This window comes from Cupressus sempervirens, chromosome 2 (assembly GCF_028749045.1).
Source record: "Cupressus sempervirens isolate cs-2001-9-10 chromosome 2, ASM2874904v1, whole genome shotgun sequence".
NCBI classification, from domain to species: domain Eukaryota; kingdom Viridiplantae; phylum Streptophyta; class Pinopsida; order Cupressales; family Cupressaceae; genus Cupressus; species Cupressus sempervirens.
This window is the reverse complement of record NC_143119.1, coordinates 745,261,846-745,285,362: the sequence shown is the minus strand read 5'-3', so window position 1 is coordinate 745,285,362 and position 23,517 is coordinate 745,261,846. Positions and strand designations below refer to the sequence as shown.

Sequence of the window (23,517 nt, the reverse complement as noted above, 5' to 3'; positions counted from 1 at the left end):
CATGGTTAGAAAGTGTTAGTTCATCTTTGGCTTGTGAAGAGTCTGGGAAAAAAATGTATATGCCAGCATGGAATGATGACAGGATGAACATACACAACCCAACTATGATTTCGATATGAAGAGCCAATATGGATTGCCAACCAGTTGGATCAAAGATGCTTGTCCTCAAATATATAGAAAAATATGCATCAAAGACAAAAACGAAATCAAAGAGTTGTATCGATATGCTAACATGCATATGCAAACAACAAGTGGGTGAAGACCACACACTATCAGCATATCGTAGATTTATGTTTGAGATTATTGCAGATCATGATATTGGTGCATAGGAGACATGTCATATTCTACAAAAGTTACCACTTGTGATTAGTAGTTGCTCTTTTATAACACTAAATGTTGGATGTAAAGTTTTCCATCAGATTAACAAAAATCTAGGTGATAATACATTACTAGTGAGTTAATTGCACTCCTACATACAATGACCCTCCGAGTTGGAACTAATGCCATTAATTGACACTACTAGAGCATTCTCATTTTTTGGCTGCTCACAAAAGGTGCAAGTTGAAAGTTAGAAAACAAAAGGCAATTGTCAATGTTTATCCTCGTTTCTATAGTATCCCTGATGAGGAGTCTAAACAATTCGAGACATTTTGTTGGAGTGAGCTACTCTTGTGCAAGCAATATCGTAGCATCTCTATAGATATTGGTCTCACTAAAGATGACATTATTGCAAATTGGAAACAAATGAAATTAAATAACTACCATGTCTAGCATGTAGACAGCCTAATAGCTACAAAGGTTGACAATGAGCAAGATTTAGATGATACAATTGAGGTGGATCCAAGAAATACAAGTGAAATGAATGAATGGGAGTTTCTATCACATGTGGGAGTTATTGGTGGTGAGAACCTGAACAACCTTGAAATGATCAGTTGATGTGACTTTAATAAAATAAACAATTGGGATAAAGGTTCTATACCTTCCCATTTGTACAACACTGCAGAGCATTTCATAAGTACAAACAAGACATCCCAGAGAGATGACCACTCCATATTACAAGAACACGCTCCACTGTATCCATTATCTCCCAAATAAAAACAAGCACTTTCCACTATTAAAGAGCATTACAATAAATTTCCTCCAACCAACCCCTTTACATGATCATACAAGGAATAGCGGGCACAGGGAAATCGTACTTGATACATTGCATCAAATGTGCACTTTGGGTTTCGACATCTCAAAATAATAATCCACTATTTATAGTTGCTCCTACAAGAATTGTGACATTCAACATACATGCCTTAATGATACATGCTACCCTTAGAATACCAATAAGAGAAATGTACCCACTACGTGGACAATCACTACTAGTCTTTCAAGAAGAGATGAGACATGTGAAATACCTCCTTATTGATGAATTTAGCTTCGTAGGGCCAAAAATTCTTTTGAAAATAGATAGTAGATTGCGTGAGGCTTTCCCCCATCAACAAAAAAAGTGCTTTGGTGGTGCTTCTATAATTCTTGTGGGTGACTTAGCACAACTACCCCCTTTTATGGATAAACCAATTTATGCATCACACTCAAATGTGAAATACCATTGGGATAAATTTACAAAGGTTATCACATTGACAACCATATTTTTTCAACAAGGTGACACTCAGACTTAGATCGACTTTCATCACATGTTGTACAACTTGTAAAATGCAGAATCCACTAAACAAGATTGGGAATTACTTATGCAACGTACAAACGAGAAATTATTTTTTTTCCAAAAAAGTTATGTTTGATCACTAAATGCACCTTTACTCTACAAACAATTTAGTTGGGATATACAACCGAAATATGCTTAAATTATTCAATCTTCCTGTTGCAGCACTTAGTATTGCAAAAAAGATACACTTACAACCAAACCTCATTAGTGATGTCGATCACCTTCCAAAAAAAATATTGCTATGTAAAGGCCAACAAACAATTTTAACGACAAACCTTTGGATTCAAATGGGCCTTGTAAATGGATCACTTGGGGAGGTGGTAGATATTGTGTACACACCTAGTTGTAAACCCCTAGAGCTACCTTTATATGTGGTTGTACGATTTGATAATTATAATGGCCTGCCTTGGGACCAAGTTAACCCAAAAAGTTTAACTATAACACCTATCACCTTGGGAAATTATAGACAGATACCACTATCCATGTCATGGGCACTCACCATACATAAATCCTAGGGATTGATGCTTCAAAAAACAACAATTGATATTGGTACAATGGAACAACAAGGTTTGAATTTTATGGCTATATTAAGAGTTAAATCACTAGACAACCTTCGTATAGAGCCATCATTCTCCTTTGAGCGATATTGAAGAATAAAAGATAATCCATACATCATTATCAAAAAACAAGAAGAATCATGACTACAACAACTCTCCCTCTAGAGTGGTTAGGTATTAAATAACATCCTCTCCCTTAATTTATAGAACTTTGTTTGTGTTAGCTTCATTAGTTTTAGAATTGGATGCATTTATTCATTTCAATATCATCTTTCCCTAATGCTTAAAGTTTTTGTGATATAGGCATGGTGAAAAGATATCCCGTGTGGTTATTTAGCTCCTCGCATTCAGATGTTCTCTTATTTGATTGGTGTGCATGGAGAGACCCTCTGTATTCACATCAATGTATGTCGAGGGGAGGGAGGAGGTTTCCCTTTTGGGATTGATCACATCAAATTATTTTAGTTGAATAAGCTTCTCAGTTCAAAAAGGAGATCACATTTCAAAGTTCCACACTTTATGGCAACTAAACATATTTAATGCAAATTATTCAACATTGGAAATGACCTCGAATTAGAATTTTATTTTAAGATGTACAGATTCGCATGTGGTCATGTTTAAGAACACATTTTCATTTCTTTTGAGATTTTTTATTCTCTCAAATGCCATGCAAGATTGTCTATGGTAAAATACAAGAGAAAAATTTGATCCTCTTGATCTTGTGTCATATGATAAAAAAAAATGAAGGCATGTATCTTACACATATTACCACATTTTTGCACTATTGGTGTACCCCTTACTCGTTTGGGTGCAAGTGCTAGTTTATTTCATGCCCATCAAAATTTTGAATAGCATCAGCAAGAACAAAATTGGACATCATCCCCCTTTATACTATATGTTTTGACAAATGCTTTTACTTTGTATAAATATCAAAATGTGATAGATTTTCAAAATTTTATGATTTTGTTCAAATACAATGTCGTTTGTTTCTTTAGATTAGCTACTAATATGATTGTTTATATAAATTGTAGTAAATAATCAATATTATAACTAAGATGGAATCTACTTATGCACCATTCATTGAGTAAAGAACAAGTAACTTCTGGTTATAATCTTCTGATTTGTTGAAATATTAAATCTTTGTTAATATCCTCTAGTGGGCCCGAGCTGATATTTTCCATAGATGGTAAAGAGAATTAATTATCCTCATCTACCATTGAAGACTTAAACATATGGAATTATCCAAATTAACCATTAAATACACTTTCATGTATGGTGGCAAAACATGATAGAAGGCATTTTTATTGACTTATTTTATAATTAAAATTTGAACTAGACTATAATCAAACTTGATCACCCACCTTTTGACTTGGAAGAATTGATTTACTTACCCTTATTAAAATCAACATTACCTAAATGGACAGTTCTTGCCACAAATCAAAATATTGCATCTTGCAAATATTAAGTAATTCAAAAAATTGTGAACATAAATATCATGTTTTAAAAAGATGCAACTATTTTGATTTTTCATTCTATAAAATGCCATACATGTTCTTCAATATTGATTCCAACTTTCATTCTCTTTGTGTTGCAAGGTAATCTTCCCCTTCATTAACTCTTTCAAGTTGATAATAGTTGGATTAGGTCAAAAAATGAAATGAGCTTGGATGCCCTAGCTAAACTGTCCTTTACAAGACAATTTATAATGTTTCCCTTATTTCTTTGCTAGTTAAAATGTTTACATTTAGAAAAGAAAATATAAAAAAGTACTTAAGAGAATGTAGATACAAAAATTTGAGAGAGAATCAAAATAGAAATTATACACTTATATTAGAGTGCAACAAGTACTTTGTCCTTAAAATGAAAATCAAACTTCAGGTAGGGAAGGTTGAAATCTATTAAAATAGTACATAAAAGGAAAAATTATGTACCTTGTCTATTTAGTTGCAGAAATAAGATAGCCTACTAGATATATATAAGTTTGTCTAAATTTTTCCCCAAAAGAACATAGAATTAACATCATCTCCCATAAATACACCAAAAATCAAAACTCTACAAGAGATTCTTGTTGGGAAAACCTAAGAAAAACTTAAAGCAATACTCATAATCCTTGGATTATGAAGTTGGCCAATAGAAAGCACCTTAAAAGTAAAATAAAAGACATACCCATTGCATAAACAATACTAGATTTTAGAAGGCAAAGCTTACCATGCTCAGGCCTCCCACTATATCCTTTGCCATTGTATCATGCACTAAAGAAAACGTGCCTATGTTATAGTTGTGAAAATATCCCAAAGTTGTAAATGCACTCAAAGGTCCTAAGAATCGGGCAACCACACTTAGTTTGAGCTCAACCGAGCTTAACTTCCTCAACTTCCTTCATAAACTCCATAAAATTGACAAGACAAATTACTTCCAATGGCAATTGCATAGAGAAAAACCAAGCCTTCACTTTGTCCTCTAACCAAGTTATTTATTAATTCAAAATTATATCATTCTTATTAACAGATCTAGACTCTTCCAATGATAGCTTGGTTGAAGGATCGACACTTGTAATAGATTAGGATGAAAAGTTTAGTTGAGTTCCAAGAAGTTGTAGATTAAAAGTGAATAAAAATGTTGATGTTGATGATCAAAATCAAGATTAAAGATTGTGACATTAAAAATTGACATGACTCATTAAACACAATGGGACGGTGTTAGTATTTTTTTTCTTATAACGTCTTGTTTTATATTCTCTCATATGAGAGGCTTTTGTTCATTGTTTACAAACCAAAAATAGTTGCACAAATTTTGGTGCAATTCAACTATATTGAAGAATTAAAGCAGAGGATGAATTAAATAGAGATCATCAAATATTAAAATGAAGAGAGGAAAAAAATTTAAATTCCACACCTCATTTTTCCTTGAACTTGTGATTTGATGGATGTTCAAACCCTATTCCAAAGCTTTGCATTTCCGCACATGAATAGAGGATGGACACCTACCAATTGTAGTTTTTCTAAAATTTTGTAAGTGTTTTCAACAAATCCATTATGTGCACATTCCTCAATCATGGAAATTCCTAAGATTAAATTTATTAGAGGTATTTTATCAAATAGTTCATAAGAAAATCCTTTACACACATCCACCAAATTGCAGCAACACACAAAAATTGAGCTTTTGAGTTTACATTTTCTAGATTGAAAGTGTAAAGTGGAAAAACAACAGTACTCAATACATCTAGACCTGGGTTTTTAAATTATTTGTTGCTTTTCTTGCATATTTTTGCAAATTTTCTTCGCTTTTCATTATTGACTAGAAAAGGTTTATATTCATGGCCAACTCTTTGAAAGACTCAAGATGACATAACATCTAGCATAAGATTCACCTATCTTTAGGTACTATAGAAACTTATTGAATTGTTATAGAATTATATGATATGAAGGATTTATTTTGGAATAAATCACCATAAATGTTGTTGCATTTACATTATTGTCTTTTTTTCTTTCTAGATTTTGATGTGATCATTTGAACTTGCTATAGACGACCTAATTCCATAATGTCCTATTCATTTTTCTTTTAAGTTATGCTTTCAATTGTTCATATCACCTTTCAAACTTCCTTTCGACTTTGTAATAGTCATGGCCACAATCCTTTCTTTCTTTAAGAGTTTTGATTTTTTTGAATGCATGCTTCTGAGCTGAAGTTAAGTTGTAGGAAGAGATTCACAGCTACATAAGTTTTTGGAAGAAACTCTTAACAATTATTGTCTAAAGGTTATTCTCATGTGTTTCAAATTCTTCACTTTGGATGACTTTTGGTTGTACCCGATGATATTTTGTACTTGTTGTTAGTTTGTTTGGATCTGAAATATGCCCTTTGACATCTTGTATTAGGATTGCTCTGCAATGCAAGAAAATCCATGTCCGGACCTTCAGTGTGAATTGTGAGGATGAGATTCAAAGCAATAAATTGGAGATGCTTGCTACCATAAGTCTAGATATGAAGTTTCACATCTTGAACTGTGGGATGTATATCCTTTTTGGGTCATGTGATATCATTTTAAAAGTATATTGAGGCAAAATTCCCCACCCTGCCTCTTGTGCCCGATGGACCTTTGATTGATATTACATAAAATCTGGTGGTTTATGTTTGAGACATTTTCTCTCCATTAATGACATAAATTGTTTACAATGGAAACATATGTATGCAAAAGGAAGTCCTACATAAGCTTGAAACAACATTTTCAAGATAATATGGGGTAATAATGGAATACAGTAACAGTGGACCTTATTTTCTTGGTAATCAATTCAGTTTGGTGGATGCATATCTTACTCCATTTCTTTATCTCATTTCCCCATTAAAGCATTTTAGAGGTGTAGAAATCAAATCAGGTAATTCATATTTGCAAAAATCTTCCCCTGTTATTCCCCGTTCAAATAGACTTGGACTTGTTACATAAATCTGTACCTCAAACATTGGCTAAAAAAAGGCCACCTCTGCTCGTGGTACTGACAATTCTTTGTGATTCTAGATTCACCGCTAGATAAAAGTTGTTACTGCCAATATATTAGGTTATATTTCACAATAGGATTTATTAAAATAATCAATTAAAAATCAATAGGGTTTACCAATCCACTCTGCAGGCAGAATGGGTTGAAAAGGAGGGGGAAGAAGGAGAAGCAAGATAAGGAAAATGATTACTAAGAAGAAAACAGGAAGAAGGAGAAGAAGAAAGGAAAGGCATCAAAGAAGATGCATGATCAAAGGGAGGAGAAGAAAATGTAAGAGAAGTAGATACCAAAGTAGGGAGTGGAAGAGTGGGAGGGAAGATTGGAAATATTTTTTAAATTATTTTAAAAGGAAAGAAGGGGGAGATAGAGAACAAAGGATAGAGATATAAGGGGTGAGTTAGGAGAGAATGAAGATAAAAAATATTCGAACTTGTGTACGTTTGTGTGTGAGAGAAAGAGAAAGAGAGAGACTCACCATTCATTGTATGTAGACATGTAGTTTATAGAAATGAAGCATTAGATATCCTTCCCTACAAGATAATGTTCAATACATAGGAGTACAAGGAGGACATAATATCTTTTAACAACTTACATTGGATAGATGTAACTATATATTTTGACTTAGCTTTACACATTGATTTCTAAAATTTCACGACTTTCTTAAAATAACTATAATATCATTTATCTCTTTAAATTAGCTACTAATACTGTTATTAATTATGTAACTATAATATGTCATCCATATTATGGGTTAATAATGGGCGATCCTTGGGCCTGTGAGGAACAAGTGCTAGTTTTTACAAAGTGCAAAGATGTTGCTGCCTATAAGGTGCCAAATCAATATGATGTTTTATAAATTTTAGGGACTACATAAACATTTCCGTAAGATTCTCATCTATGGAGAGATGGAGAAGGAATCTTCCTTCCTTCGTGAGAGCAGAATACATTGACTGGTAGGTGTACCTCTAACCACACGCCATCATATTGTTCCAGTACTTGTACGCATCAAGAATCAAAGTTTCTATTAGCTGGTTAAATTCTAAATACCATCACTTCTCCGGCGAGTTTTTGAGGATTTTACAATACCTTTCCGGGATCTGGTTTCCTGTTTGATTCTCTGGGCGAAATTTTAGTTCCCTTTCTTGAATTGTTCGAAATTCTGAGCTTATCCAATTCGATTGAATCGGATTGATTGCATATGCAAGTCTCAAGGCAGCGAAAAAGGAGGAGTAATTAGAAACCAAGAAACAAACCCTAAGGTATTCCATACCAAGATCGGCGGTCCAAGATGATGCACATGACATTCTACTGGGGGAAGCAGGCGACTGTGCTGTTTGATGAGTGGAAAACGCAGACATGGCTTGCGTATTCATTGACGCTTCTCGCCATGTTTCTCTTCGCTGCATTCCACGAATACGTTGTTGACCTCAGATATCGCTTTATCAAAGCCTCAAAGTCTAAATCCACCTCTGGTTTGAGAGCCCCGCTTCTCAGGCAGCGCAGCGTTAAATACGCTTCGAAGATGATCGAATCCCTCTTATTTGGAGTGAATGCCGGATTGGGATATTTGCTCATGTTAGCCGTCATGTCTTTTAATGGAGGAATTTTCATCGCAGTTGTCCTCGGCTTTGCTGTGGGATATTTCTTCTTCAGAAGCGATGGAACCGGTGATGAAACTACTGAAAGTCCTTGTGGCTGCGCCTGAACTGTACAAAATATTCCCTTGTGTTTTCCCTTTAGTTCTTTATGTTGGAGGTAATTAAATTGAATAAGATCTATGTATATGCTGCAGAACTTGGGTTTAATAGTCATGTGTTTGTATAGGGCTAAGGTGATATCTTTGCTTTAAATGCTTGTCGCTGCATCTGAACCGTGAAATATGATGCCTTTTAATGCTTTTGGGTGGAGATGATTATATTGAATAAGATTCAAGAAATATGACACAGAAGTCTTGTTTAACAGCCCCCCTTTTAAAACTTTTAGCTGGAGATAATTAAATTGAATAAGAATTAGGTATGCGATGCAGAATTATGGTTTGATAATTGTGTCTTTGTATAGAACAGAGGGAAACTCTTCGCTTCAAATGCCTGTGGCTGCATACGAACTGTAAGATATGTTCCGTTTGCCTCTCTTTCAATGTTTTTGGTTGGAGAAAATCAAATAGAAAAAGGTATTGGACAGTACCGTAGAACTCCGATCTATTAGTTGTGTCTTTAGATAGGCCTAAAGGAAGCTTTTTGCTTGATATCGTTTTTAAAATCTTTGTAGTTATTTGCATGTTAGTTAAAGTGAATGCTTGAGTTGTTAATCTGTAATTATGGAAGCTGTCATTGGAGTGATCTTCTTTTATGTGGTAGTCAAACTTCATTATTGTATGGAAAGTCTTTCTTGAAGTCTGATAATTATGTGCATTGTAAATGGGTACTAATTTATGGGGTTTACTGGCTGCCTGGCTGTATACAAAAGTGAACGCTTACTATTTCCTTACTAATTTTTGTAAGGAACATGGCGCTTTCCAGCCTCCCTGAATTCTTTCATCCTTACATGTTTCCTAAACAACAAACTCAATCTCAAGATTCTTTGTACTCATCTACTATTTCTAAAGGATTGCCTTTGAAAAGAAAAAGTGTTCTGCGTTTGAAGATCATCACTTTGGTTTTGCTAGTGTTCACTTGTATGATTGTATCCCAACCTCATGACAAAAGGTATCAAGCGCTTTCAAGTTTTCCTTCAACCCATCAGTTGTTTTAGCTACTAAAATGAGATCTTCTACATAGAGTAATAGATTTATCTCATATTTAGCTTGTTGAATTTCATCACCATTAGTCTTGTTTAACCATAAGGTTGGTAAGAGGGGGCATCGTTGTTTGACACCTATATTGCTGCCAAGCACTCTAACATCCCATCAATAGTTTTGATTTTAGCCTCTACCTGCTCATATAGTCAAGACCACTTACTTGCCATTGCAATGGGTTACTTATAAGTTATTGCCCATGTAGCACATGGACTTCATGCTCCAAAGCCAAAACCCTACCTTCCAAGGCTGCCAGATTATTTCCTCGTAGCACATTATCCTCCAATTTCTTAAATCTCCTCTTCTCCATAGCCACATCTTGTTACAAACAGGAGTATACCACTTCCCCCATGCCAGTTTATGACACTACAATCTCAGAAATATTATAGAACTACTCATACTACAAAGGGAGCCATCCTTAATGCTATAAATATGCTCCACCAACAAGGGGAGCAAACCTAAAGGGTCTCCAAACTTGCAAAAAGTAAGGGAAGCATATATCTTAACTAATGTTTGGTGGTATGCCAGAAATCAGATTGATGACTATAGAGCATTGGGCCCTTGGAGCGCCCAAATATTTACAATAAAAATGTTCAACTGAGGTGTTGATATCTATTAGTCACAATTTCTGCGCCAATTGACAAGGCCTCATCCACATAGCGCTTATTCAGGCAAGAACCTTTTAAAAGTGTATTAATCACAAGAAAAGTGCCCACTTCAATGATAGACTTGTCAAAACCTTGTGAAGCCACTGCTGTTAAACTTGATACAATTGCTTCCCATTCAGCTTCAATGATTAATTCTAGCACCCAAGAAGAGAGAGCCACCACAAAGCATCCATGTGAGCTTTTGAGCTCAAAACTTACACCAGCACTGCGTGAATTGTCCCGAAAATTTCAAATTCACACAAAACTCTCATAAGGGTATTCCCAATCCTTTCTGTCCATATACAAATTAGGATCATTCTGAATCCCATTAATACATCCAGTACTTGATGAAGGTTTCACCAAACATGTTGATATGATTTCACTAATTTGCTGCAACTTAAGTTTTTCAATGTAGTATCTCTGGACTGTTTGGAAGGAGAATAAGTATTTTTCCTTTTTTTTTGAAACTAGGGATGTATAGTGCGCGGTAAAATATTAGCTGGTGCTGGGGCATTCTGATTTTGTAGTTTGTTTCTTCTTTTCTGAATTTAGATAATGAGATGGAGTATACTGATGTGAAGATAGAGTACTATGAATAGTCCACGCTCTGGATTTTCATTTTATGCATTGAAAAGTGTCTTTTTTCATTCAGAATGATCAGTTTGACTCAGTGAATTGTATTGCTGATTAGAATTGGATTAATGATGAAGAGGCCTCGAACATGTCGTTGGTAAGTTTACAGAATTTCTGCTAGCTTGCCCATCTCAAGGATGCTCACTGTGATATTCCTTTTCTGTTCTGTCTTCGTAACCTGAAAATAAGATGAAATTTTTAACTTCTTCAGTTTTGTGGTGGAAAATTGGCTGGATGATTAATTGTAAATGTGAACCAACTATTTATCATCAATTTGTTCTTTTTTCTAAATTTGTTAAATGCATTCAGTAAGGTTAATTTCTGTCTGTTCTTGTGTTCCTTAGACCTGAAAACGATGAATTTTGTTCTATTCACAAGTAATCTTTATAGTTTTAACTTTTGACAACAGCTGAGACTTATTAAGTTATTGGTTATGGGATTGTATTTGGGTCCTATAAATTCCTTGATTTTTACTTAGATGAAATGCTGTGCCATGTGTAGGTCTTAAGCCACTGTACTAATTGACCAAGGTAAAGAAAGAAAAAATAAAGAATCAAAAGGCAACGGTTCAATTCTTAGTGACACAATTATGTTTCAGTGTATGTTCTTTGACCACACAAATCCACTGAGTTGCAATTGAAGAGGGCCTTCTTCTGTTTGTACGCACTCATGCAAAAATTAAAACAACAAAAGTAATCCCTGCCTAGATGAATTCCAACCTATCCATTACCCTTGGGCCTTTTCTTTTTCTTTTCAACTGCAGAAAGTAAAAGAGAGCGAGAGTACACATTTCCAATTTCTAAATCAATATCATGGATAATAGATTATGAATCAATACCCAAGAACCATAAAAGAGGTAATGAGGGCCCATTGCATTATAGTGCCGTGGTAAAGTCACTTTGCTGTTCAGGTGGTCATCAGAGGTTCAAACCCCCAAAAGGGTCACTGAGCTTGCAGGCCTTATGCGTATGCTGGGGTAATGTGTTCGCAGGATATGCGCCTTTGCTGGGCAGTTGTGCTCATAAGCTGTGGGTACACTTCTTGTCTCAGTCTCTTTGGTGGTGAGTCACTCCTAGTGTTGACTCCCCAGTGGTGGCTCATGCTTCTCACTCCCTTCTCCTCAATTGGAGGAACTTGAAAATCACATTTATTGGACAGTTGTTCAAAGAACGAAGAGAACGCTTCCTAAAATTGTTTCAAATTTCCACCCCCAAGCTAAGGGTGTGAAGATTGAGAAGAAAAGAAATTTCATTGTATAGGATGGATGAATTGTTCAAGGTTCCAGGCCATTTCAAAGTCTAATCTAATGCTGCACTTGTGCTATATTGTGATGTTTTTGTTTCGTCACTGTTGTGGACTCTTGCTATGTGTTTCCTATATGCTATTAGGCCAACGTTGGAAAAGGGTTCGAGCCTTTCAAAGATCCAACATTTTTACACTAATCAAAAGCGTCCCAGTACTTTTATAACTTATTAGCATCAGGTCCACAAATCATCAACCACCACCTCTGGCTTGATGACAAGGCTAAGGCATATCCATTGCATCAAATTTACCCAGTAACTAAACCTCAGCTCATCCTTGAAGATGCCAGGCCTTTGCACTTTGCAAGAATTGATCCCTTACGGGGTCTGTGTGAGCCAGGCATTCTCACTAGTAACAAAACACTTTCTACTTATTCATTGTATTTCATTGTTTGCAACATGAAATAAGATTGTTGTGGTCTTTTATACATTGACTGAATGAAAGAAAGATTTTAATAACAGACTAAAACAACCTATGAAGCACACAAACCAACACACCCCTAGAAATTGGAATTATATTTTCCTATAGAATAGTATGTTAGCAATTATGTTATTTAATTATAAGTGTTCACAAATTACTAATACATATTAATACAATTAGCTAACATAATTACTAACATACTATTGTTTGTAGCAATATTTTTTTTTTGCCAAGGTGCAAATATGTTGCTGAGACAGTGCCAAATCAATATGATGTTTTATACATTAAGGGACTAGATAAACATTTCCGTAAGATTCTCATATGTGGAGAGATGGAGATGGAATCTTCCTTGCTTCGTAAGGCAGAATACATTGACTGGCAGGTGTACCTGTAGCTCACTGTTGATTTTAAAATCCATGGTTTCTATGTAAGCCACATGCCATCATATTCTTCCAGTACGCATCAAGAATCAAAGTTTCTATTAGCTGGTTAAATTCTACATACCATCACTTCTCTGGCGAGTTTTTGAGGATTTTCCCTTAACTTTCCGGGATCTGGTTTTCCTGTTTGATTCTCCGGGGGGGGGGTTTTAGTTCCCTTCCTTGAATTGTTAAATGCCATTTTGCATTTTCTTTGGGCACCCTTTGGACGCCATTTTGTAAAAATTAGCTAGTGCTACTTGAAGAAACTAGAAACGTTATTGCAGAAATTCGTACGAATACAATTTTTATAAATTGGGGGAAAATTTTCGGCTATTATTGCACCTGCTCGTATGTTTGGATTAAATAAAATAACTAGTACTCTACATATCTAATTTTTTTCGTCTTTCTTTTAACTTTTTCTTGAATTTTTATTTTGCAATTAATATCAACATTTTCGGCATGTGTGGATTTCAAAGCACCATGAACAGGTTCTTGAACAAATTGGAGATATGAATCTCCTTTTTCACTGTAACTTTTATATTTGTATTTTGAACCAAACAGGCTTGGAATATCAAATATTTTTGGGATTGAATCAAACAATTCCTACATAAATTCTAGAAACCGTAATATGGATTCCAAGTTCCAAAATCCCAAATCAAGGATTTTAGATCCCTATTTCTAAATCATATTCCAGCATAAAGGGCTCCAACTTGAGAATTGTTGAGTTGCAATTTCCTCAACTGCCTCTTAAAATCTTCTCCTTCACTTTATTTGCTCTATGATCCTTAGAGATCATCTAATCTCTTGGTATTGACCACCTTGTGGTCCTTTCCTACCTTCTTTATGGCCTAAGGGCAAAAGCAAAAATCTCTTGAGCCTAACCAAATTTTTTTACTTGAGAAGGCCAAATATCTCTTATGCCTAACCAAATTTATTTTACTCTCCTCTCTAATAAAACTAATACTCAAAATAGAGAACAAAATGAATAATGTATACCAAAAAGAGGTGTATCACAGAAGTATAGTAGGACTGCACAACCAAGAATTAGACTCCGTCCAACTAGATCATAACATTTTCTATCACGATACAAAATTTATTTAGGGACCCAATTGTGCCAAGACAACAACTATACATCGACACTTTTAATTCCTTGAAGCCGACAAACAGTTAATACATAATTAAATAAACCATATTTTTAAAACATGATAAGAGGCATTGTGCACTAACTACATGCTGTGCAGATATTAAACATAATCATTTTGTGTTAGCATTGATTGTATAATCAGGAAGACAGTTCATTGGGTGAACAGTTTTTATCTGTCATTCTTGAAACAATCATTTTATTTTAAGGTCCATTTACTCATTATCTATGAAGAACATATGAAAAACATAGTTTAGGTGTTGTCCCAAGTCTTATTGCCCATTTTGTTGTACATCAAAGCTAGTAGTAATAAAAATATGTTTTTCCCATTCTAACCAAATATAAAATATAACTCGACAAATACTTTTGGACCAAAGAGCAACTTGCTTCTCAATTTGCATTTACCTGCACAAAATGGTCCTCGGGTTTCCTTTGGAAAGGTGAAATTGCAGCCTAGCACATTTCAGAAGGGACGGCCAATTTGGAACATATTTGTGAGATCAGTTTTTCATTTATTTAGTGTATGTATTTTGTCAGAATTACTGTACATCTTACATTGGTAAAATGAAACATATCTAAAAGCTATATGTTTCAAGTGTTGAAGAGGAGCTTTACAAGTATATCTGGACAAGCTTCATAATACACAATAGCTAAATAATGAAGCTTGACAATCAATATGTGAAGTCAAACATGCCCCTCCCATAGGCAATCAGGCATACCAACATCTTTTTCCAAAAGTTGCTTGATTTGCTTTGGAGGATCCAGACCAAGTTTAGAAGCACGCTCCCATCATTCCAACCTAGGAACACCAAGGCATGGTCCGTAGGTCAAGGTCATATCAAATTGCCGCAGGATCTCTTCCACTGCTTCATCGTCACCTATTAAGACAGGAAACCCATTATTTAGGAAAAGAATGAAAAAATATGTAATTCATTACACCGGACACTTGATAGAAACCGGCAGAACTTATTACAATCAAGCTCAACAAACATAATACATTCAGTTTGTGCAAGCAAAGCATACAATTCACTCTAACAAGCACAAAATGAACAAGCATCTGGAAAACGCAGCTTTCATCCCAATCAAAATAGTAAAATTGAAAGGAAGGAAAAGCTATTGACATAGAGTAACATTAATTCATGGCTTTTTCAGCCCCTATAATGGTGTCCACACCCACATACACACACAAAGTTATGCTTATTAAATCTACAAGTGAGAAAAATAACTACTATTCAATTAGTGGACCTAAGTTATCAGATAAGGCAAACACGAATGCACCAATTACATGATATAAAGGATGTCAATATATACATATATATAAGTTGTGCTTGTTAAAATCTACAAGTGGGCAAAGATACTACAATCAATTCGTGGACATAAGTTGCCAGATATGGGAAACACAAATGCAGCAAATTCATGATAGAAGCAGTGTCATACCCCTGCAGATTCACGAGAGCTTATGGTCCATAAGTAGGGAATTATAAGAGAAGAAAATCAACATTATAAATGATCCTATAATCTCTTCATTGGTGAGATATAAATAGAATTACACATATAAGGTTAAGTGGATGCAACTTCGCCTTGAATTGAGTTTGCATAGACACTTCAAAAATCCATACAGTATATCTTATGTGCAGTTAGTGAACTGTACGTGTAGAAAAACACCTCAATCTGTCAAAATGAAATGCGGTAAGTGAATTTCAAATGTGCAAGGACACTTCATTCAATCAAATTGAAGCACAGTTGGTCAATTTACATGTCCAAGAACACCTCATTCAGTTTACTTGAGATGCAGCTAATAAAATGCACATGTTGACAAATATTTTGGACCATGCTGGGCTAGGTAACTAGATATAAGTATACAATATTCTCAATCATTTTCTCCTAGCTTAATGGAAGTTGTCCCCTATATCTACATCAGATGAGGAAACTTCTCGGCAAAATTGATTTTAAGAACCACCTAGCCTGCATCTGCAAAAAGCCTTTGCCAACCAAGTAGTAGTATTATTCTAGAATTGGTGCAAGTCCAAACATCAAGCAAAGTGTTAACCAATGGTTGTAGAAAATCTGCAATTGGATCTATAAGTTGTGTGATGGCATTTGAAACCTCCTCCACTGATCGAGATCTCTCGTGCAGCTTGAGCTGTACACATAGAATATTCATGCCAAGCCGAGCATGGGAATCCATTCACAAAAATTGGGACTTGAAGCTTGAAGAGCTTTGTCGTGATGAACTTTCAACTTGTGATGTTGCTGATTATGAAATCTTTGCTTGACCAATCAAATCCAAAGATAATCACCAACACAAGGAGAATGTGAAATTCAATATCAGTATAGAGTACCTAGAACTTGGCCCAAGTGTGCTGAAGACTATAGAAACCAGCGCACACCTAGGTCAAAAACTCAAAGCACCCGGTGCGGGTGCGTCGCGCATCCGAGTACCCCCGCTAGCCGAAAAAGCACCGACGCACCTCGGCCGCACCAATCAAGCACATGGGTAGGGCACAAGACTCAGGTGCATCGTGGGTGCTCAGGTGCAGGGGTGGTGCTCGCGGGGTGCGAACGGCTGAATGGCCCAAAAAGTTATCAAAAAAATACTTTTTAAATTTCTTTTAACCCTTGGGATGATTAGGACTTTGGTATAGGGGATGATTAGAGAGCACTTGGGATGATTCCATTCTCATTATTAACATTTTGTCATTTTGTTGATTTTATTCACTTTGATATGACTAAGATACATTATTTCATATCACTATTTCATGCTACTCGGCTCATTGTCATCATGAGCATCTTTATGATATATAATATTCATATTTGAACAATGAATTTTGAATCTTGCATCTTGAACTAAGTTAATTTGTTAAATGGTCATTGGTAATGGTTATGAAGTTTCAAGTTTCAAGTTTGAATTTATGGTTTGTGAATCGCATTTCAAGAGAAACATCTTCTCATCAATATATTCCCATTTGTATGTGAATTATTCATAACCAAGGGTTTTTTTGTGATCCATTGCTCTCCTAGATAGCAAGGAGGAGGTGATCAACTAAAGGCCACTAAGATCCACATAAATCCAAGGCAATTTATACATCAAGGAATTATGGTCTCATCTAGATGATGAGTTAAAACATTCATAATCTAGTCATCTTAAAAACAAAGATAGAGCCAATGATTTCTTAATCACCATAGAGATGGTCACATTTAAAAACTCTTGATGATATAGTCTTGAATTGCAAAACACTCTAGTGATATTTACTTTAAACAAATATGGCAGCCTTGTAAAAATGAAATCTAATTACTTCAAAATATATGTTTTAAATAAAATTAGATTGTATTTGTAACATTTTGGTATTTGTTTTAAAATTATGGTAAAGAGGGTTTTTTTCTAATCAATATAAAAAAACTAGATTTGTTTAATAGATTTAATCAAATCGCCTTATTTATGATTTATCATATCATAGAACTTTTTAATCATTCTACAAGTTTTATATTTGTCTATTAAAGTTTTCCTTTCTTATCGGCAAACGGTCGAAGTCTAGATTAGTTATTGTTATTTGCTATAATTAATTAATTTTATGTGTTAAGCAAACTCGAACCCAAGACCTCCCACATGAGAGGCTCACAAGTTACTGTTGTGTTGTAGGCTCTTTCTAGACTATTAAAGTATTCTTGAATGTATTAACATTGAAAAATATCTAATAAGAAATATTGAATCTAAAAAAAAATTCAGCACTATTTTTAATTTACAAATTGTGCACCTTTATTTTTATTCTTATTTTAAATATTTATTTTTATATACCATCTTTAATTTTATAAACAAGTGCAAATATCACCAACTACAAATTTTTCTAACACATTTGATTTTTGTTTGTGAGATTGTTTGGAGTTTTATATTTTAAAAATTTAATAGAAATTTGTGACTCAAAATTTTTTGTGAATGGTTACATACCATCCAATTTTGAAGTTTTATTTATAATAATCAATTGAAAAAGTAAGCTTTGTCATAAGAATAAACATTTGATACTTACTATACGTTCTTATTATTCAGTATATGGGCTAAGTGATTTTGAATTTATTATTTGTGTTTATTTTTAGTAGGTCCAAGTTGTTCATTTGTAATTTTGAGGGTTTGAGTTGTAAAAACTACTAGGTAAGATTGCTCCTCTAGATAAAATACAAATCTTAGCAAGAACATCCCTTAAGGGACTTGTTAACATGTTTTTTTTAAAAAATTCTTATTCATTGAGTTAATATGGTTGTTTTGTGTGTTCTTTTGTTGGCCTTTGATTGAAGTAAACACTATAAGGTTTTTCTTTAAGGAAATTTACATTGTCAAAATCAATCAACTCGTCTAACAACGTTCAACATAGAGCTATATAACTATTAAGGAGGCAACCAATTTGGTTGATACAAGACCCCTCATTAAGCTATCCATTTAGATTTCATATAATTTGTAATATCCCCACTATTAGGGTTAGCTTGGGACAAGTGATACCTGCAAAATAATGTCAAACTTTACATAATAACAAGTCTAACTATACTATTCTACCCTCTATCTGAACCCCAACCTTAAAGACGTCTTCACATCAAGATTATTGATTCTCCTAAGGATCTTCGGGTCTTGAATGACATAATATCAATTCTAGCACCATCCTCGGTTACTTTTTCGTCTTCTATGGAGTGCTCCCTTTAAGGTCATTCCTAGTAGATATATCCTCTATCTCGGGCTCTTATCACATATGCATATATTACCTTCAATGGAATATTCTAACCTTAAAGAATATATCATCCTAGTTCTAGTCAATTGAATGTAGACACCTCACATAATGACATAAGGAGGTAATGTCATATTAAGATCACTATCTTCCCTAGGAATATACTATCTTGATCTTAAACTTTTAACCATTAAATCCACGTGCGTCATTCATTTAGAATTCCATATTTACATATACATATATACATTTGTATATTTGTATATGTATAAATTATCCATGCAAAAAAAATAAATCATACTTATAATTAAATAAGTGCAAAAATAATTCACAACATACCTTCCTTACCTTGTATTTGCTCAACACATGTGGTTCGGCCCACAATGTATTATTCTTAAGCTCATTGATAATTTGTTGATTGATCCTTATGATTTTACATGTTTTCCTACCTTTTCTTATTTTTCATGTATACTCTTTTCCAATAATCATTGTCTTTCTTAATAACAATGCTTTGCTAAGTTGCAATGCTTCATAATTACAATCCTTTCAAAAAGTCACAACACTTCATAATTACAATCCTTGTGAAGAGTCACAACACTTCATAATCCTTTTGATAAGTCACAACACTTGATAATTACAACTTTTTTGAAGATTCACAACCATTCGTAATTACAACATTTTCAAAGAGTCGCATTCTTTCATTATTGTAACCTTTGAAAAATTCCTTTCCTTATTTTCTTCTCATTCATTTCCACTTCCATCCATCATTCTTTAACTCCTTTATTATCTTCTCCCCTCCTTTCCTCCCTCTTAAAATAAAACTCTTCTCCCTTTTTATATTATACTGCATATCCTCTCTTGTATTTAATTTTCTTTATTTAGTCATTTTAATTTTTATTGTTATCTAATTATTTTTAATATTATACTACATAATATTTCATTGATAATAGATTATATATATATATATATATATATATATATATATATATATATATATATATATATATATATATATATATATATATATATATATATAATTATAATTTTTTTATTTTACTATTAATTTTAGTATGACTTTGTTATCATTATTTATTTAATAATATTATATTATCTAATTATTATTAAAATTATATCTTAAAATAGGGATATGACACAATCTCATTAGAAATTAGGATCATTTAAAAAGTATAAAGTGCTACCTATTGGCATTATGTTGAAAGACTACATTTTTCTAGTGTTTAGAAGCTTCTTCTCTATTAGCATTTGTGTTCTCACTATTAGCCCTATCAAACATCTCACTTATAGTAAACTTGAATCCATGAAACATATCTTCTAGGATTAAAAAGCTACTAAGTTTATTTGGATGGCTGCAAATAATAATCTACCAACTATTTTTGGTCAAAAATTGATTTGGAAATAAGTCCATTTGGAGCAATGTGTGTGTGTGTGTGTGTGTGTGTCATTGCTCTAAAAAAATAGTTGTTGCATTTAATGTTTCTCCATCCTCTTGAGAGTGGGTTATTTATATGCGTTATCATTTTTGTTTAAATGTTAAACTTGTATTCACTCTTACAAGATTGTGTAAAAGAAAACTCTGTGTGTGTGTGTGCGCGCGTGCATGCGTGTGTCTGTGCGTGCGTGCATGCGTGCGTGCGATTGCTCTAAAAAATAGTTGTTGCATTTAATGTTTCTCCATCCTCTTGAGGGTGGGCTATTTATATGTGTTATCATTTTTGTTTAAATGTTAAACTTGTATTCACTCTTACAAGATTGTGTAAAAGAAAACTAAGCATTGATCCAAGCTAGAATGTAACCAAGGACCTCCCAAATATTTAAAATGTCACTTCTAATAATGTTAGTTTTTTTTCATTGTAGATATGCTTACAAATAAAGGTGAATTAAACTAGGCTAACTTTTAGTAAATCTAAAGTGGGCATCTTATGATGCAAAACTTCATCTTAAATGCATTTTCATTTTCTTATTTTAAGAGAAACTATGATCCTCTCTTATTTTGTTAAAAAATAAGATTATTTTAAGGCTTGGATTTATCTCTAATATAAATTTCATGTATGCTCTAGTGAATATTTATTATCAATAGTGAGACACTCATGACATTATGCACATACATATAGGATCAAGATGTCCTTGTCATTCTTGGGTCCCAAAACCATTGCTTGTGTTCTAAGAAGGATTAATCTACTTCAAAGTGTAGGGACATGTCATAACTAGCTCATAGATAAAAAGTGAATCGTGACCAGCCAATTATTTGGCGAAAATAAAGCCTCTTTCACTTTGGCTCAACTAGACCAAAGCAGACATCCTTACAAGTAATATTTAATAATATTTAATCACAAATATAAGTAGGTCAAGCTACAATAGTATTTATTATACACTTTGACCCCAAACTTTATCATTGGGTCAAGCAAATGAGTATCTAAAATAAAAACATATCAAGTCAATAAGGCATGATATGCACAAACTAATTCATATTCCAAAACTAATGGCTAAGAATTTTTTTGATTTTAAATGCATAAAGCATCAAACACTTACAACACTAACACTTTATTTTAGGTTATATAGTAGTAAACGAGAAGAAACAACATAGTCACAACAGAATAAATATGATATTAATAACAAGATTTTATTAGTACTTCCTCTCAAAACTTTTAAAAATCCGCATGCAGTGAGGAAAATCTCATTACAATTCTAATATGCAGTTTGTTGTTAATATTAAACATCAACAAAGAAAGGGTATTGATGCTTGCAAAGATAAACCAAAAAGATTGTTTACAAAAAGGTCATAACAGACCAATAACAACACACTAGCAAAATATCTAGTAACCCACATCAAGAATGGGTAGACAATTCATCAACAATGCAGAGAGGATAATGAGAAACTAAAGAAATCATTACTATGCATGTAGACAACCATTCAAGAATACTATCACTATGATTTCCACCGCAAGGGAGATAAAGTGATGGGACTCTTATTGTGAGATTGTCGGCACACAGAACTGAGTGTTGGCAAGTCAACACATCGTCAACCAAAGGTTATAACAAAGTTGTTAAAGTATCAAATTTTATACTAATATTATTGACAGTGATATAAACCGGAATTATATGAAGACTCTGTACTCTGCAAAGAATTTTGAAAGAATGAGAAGGAATAATATCTACTCTGCTAAACTAGAAGACTTTTGTAAATCTGTGTTCATCATCTTGCAAAAACAGGGCCGGAGAACCATATAAAGACATCAGACTTTAGAAACAAGAGTCACAACCAATAGTCGTGACTCATATATGAGTCACGTCTATTGGCGTGACTGACCAACGATTAATATTATCAAGTTGATAGCCAACTTTATAATTGTCGGTTGATATATGCTTTTGTATTATATGAAGTTTGATGGGAATCGATATCTTAATCCAACATATTATATATATATATATATATATAATTTCTACATATATAAGAATATATATTAAATATATAAAAATATACATGAATACATATATATTCAATATGAACATTAGTTATCAATAAACCTTTACTAATCTATACATTAATACTCCCTCTTAGATTAGTAAGATAAACACACATAAGAGGTCTTTGATCAGAAGACTTCTTTTATCCAATGTCAAAACGTTGTGACATGTGAGAGTTGGCCTGTCAAAATATCAATTTCATGATATTTACCAATCTCTCAAGAGAAATGGCCTATCAGAAACATCAACTTAATGATAATCACCAAATACTCAGTGTGGTAATGGCCTATCATAATATATGGGCAAGATATACAGCAAGTACCAAGAATATATCTATACAAACAACTTGTAGATAATCAAACTAATGATATCAACTGCCTAGTTGTTGATTTACAAGATAAAGCCCTTGCTTGAAACACTTAAAATATGAATCATGCTACAAGTTATTGTAACGACGTCACTTTACAACAACTTCTCCTAATACAAGTGAAATCCTTTTGAAGTCGTCACTTCTTAAAGATTAACACATGTTTTATTTATAATATAAAATATATATGTACAATAATCAATTTTTCTGAGACATGTCCTCAGATTTTATAATCATACCAAGTTCTTTGCCAAAAAGTTCCACTTTTGTTTTAGCAAGTGGTTTGGTAAGAGTGTTTGCAATTTGATCCTCTGTACTAATATATTCTAGCTTGATTATATTCTTCTCAACCATGTCTCGAACATAGTGGTAAGGTATCTCGATGTGCTTTGACCTATTGTGAAACATAGGATTAAGAGATAGCTTGATGTAGCTCTGATTATCACAATAAAAGGTTGAAGTGGCTTCCCAAATAATCCAAATAGAAGTTTTCTCAACCATACAGCTTCTCTTGCTCCCATAGATGCAGCTATGTACTCAGCTTTTGTAGAACTCTATGCTACTGAAGATTGTTTTCAACTAAACCAAGATATCATTGATGAGCCCAATGTAAAACAACATCCAAAAGTACGCTTACAATTCTCTGTATTTCCTGCCCAATCAGAATCTGTATATCCCTTTAAATTTAATTAAGTTTTAGTGTATTTGAGACCATATCCAATAGTACCGCTGAGATATCTGAGAATGTGCTTTGTAGCCACTAGATGAGTTTGTTTAGGTTTGCACATGAATTGATTGAGAACATTTATAGCATAACAAATGTCAAGTCTTG

The 23,517-nt window shown here is 33.6% G+C and overlaps 1 protein-coding gene and 2 long non-coding RNA genes across 3 annotated transcripts; 2 read left to right on the top strand and 1 right to left on the bottom strand.

Moving 5' to 3' along the window:
* The first annotated feature begins 7,600 nt into the window (after positions 1-7,600).
* Positions 7,601-8,725, top strand: LOC149575538 (copper transporter 5-like). The gene has a single exon (XM_089815303.1). It carries the CDS (start codon positions 8,053-8,055, stop codon positions 8,467-8,469), a length of 417 nt encoding a protein of 138 aa, XP_089671429.1. The 5' UTR covers positions 7,601-8,052; the 3' UTR covers positions 8,470-8,725.
* A 1,829-nt stretch (positions 8,726-10,554) lies between these two features.
* Positions 10,555-17,463, top strand: LOC149575536 (uncharacterized). Its single transcript, XR_016360176.1, has 2 exons — positions 10,555-10,935; positions 17,145-17,463. It is a non-coding gene; the product is annotated as an uncharacterized LOC149575536 (long non-coding RNA).
* Positions 14,604-16,779, bottom strand: LOC149575537 (uncharacterized). The gene is made up of 2 exons (XR_016360177.1): positions 16,466-16,779; positions 14,604-15,001 (listed from the first exon to the last, which is right to left on the bottom strand). It is a non-coding gene; the product is annotated as an uncharacterized LOC149575537 (long non-coding RNA).
* Positions 17,464-23,517: the final 6,054 nt, after the last annotated feature.

Coding starts and splice junctions, on each gene's coding strand:
- LOC149575538 (XM_089815303.1), top strand. CDS start 8,053: ATGATGCACATGACATTCTACTGGGGGAAGCAGGCGACTGTGCTGTTT.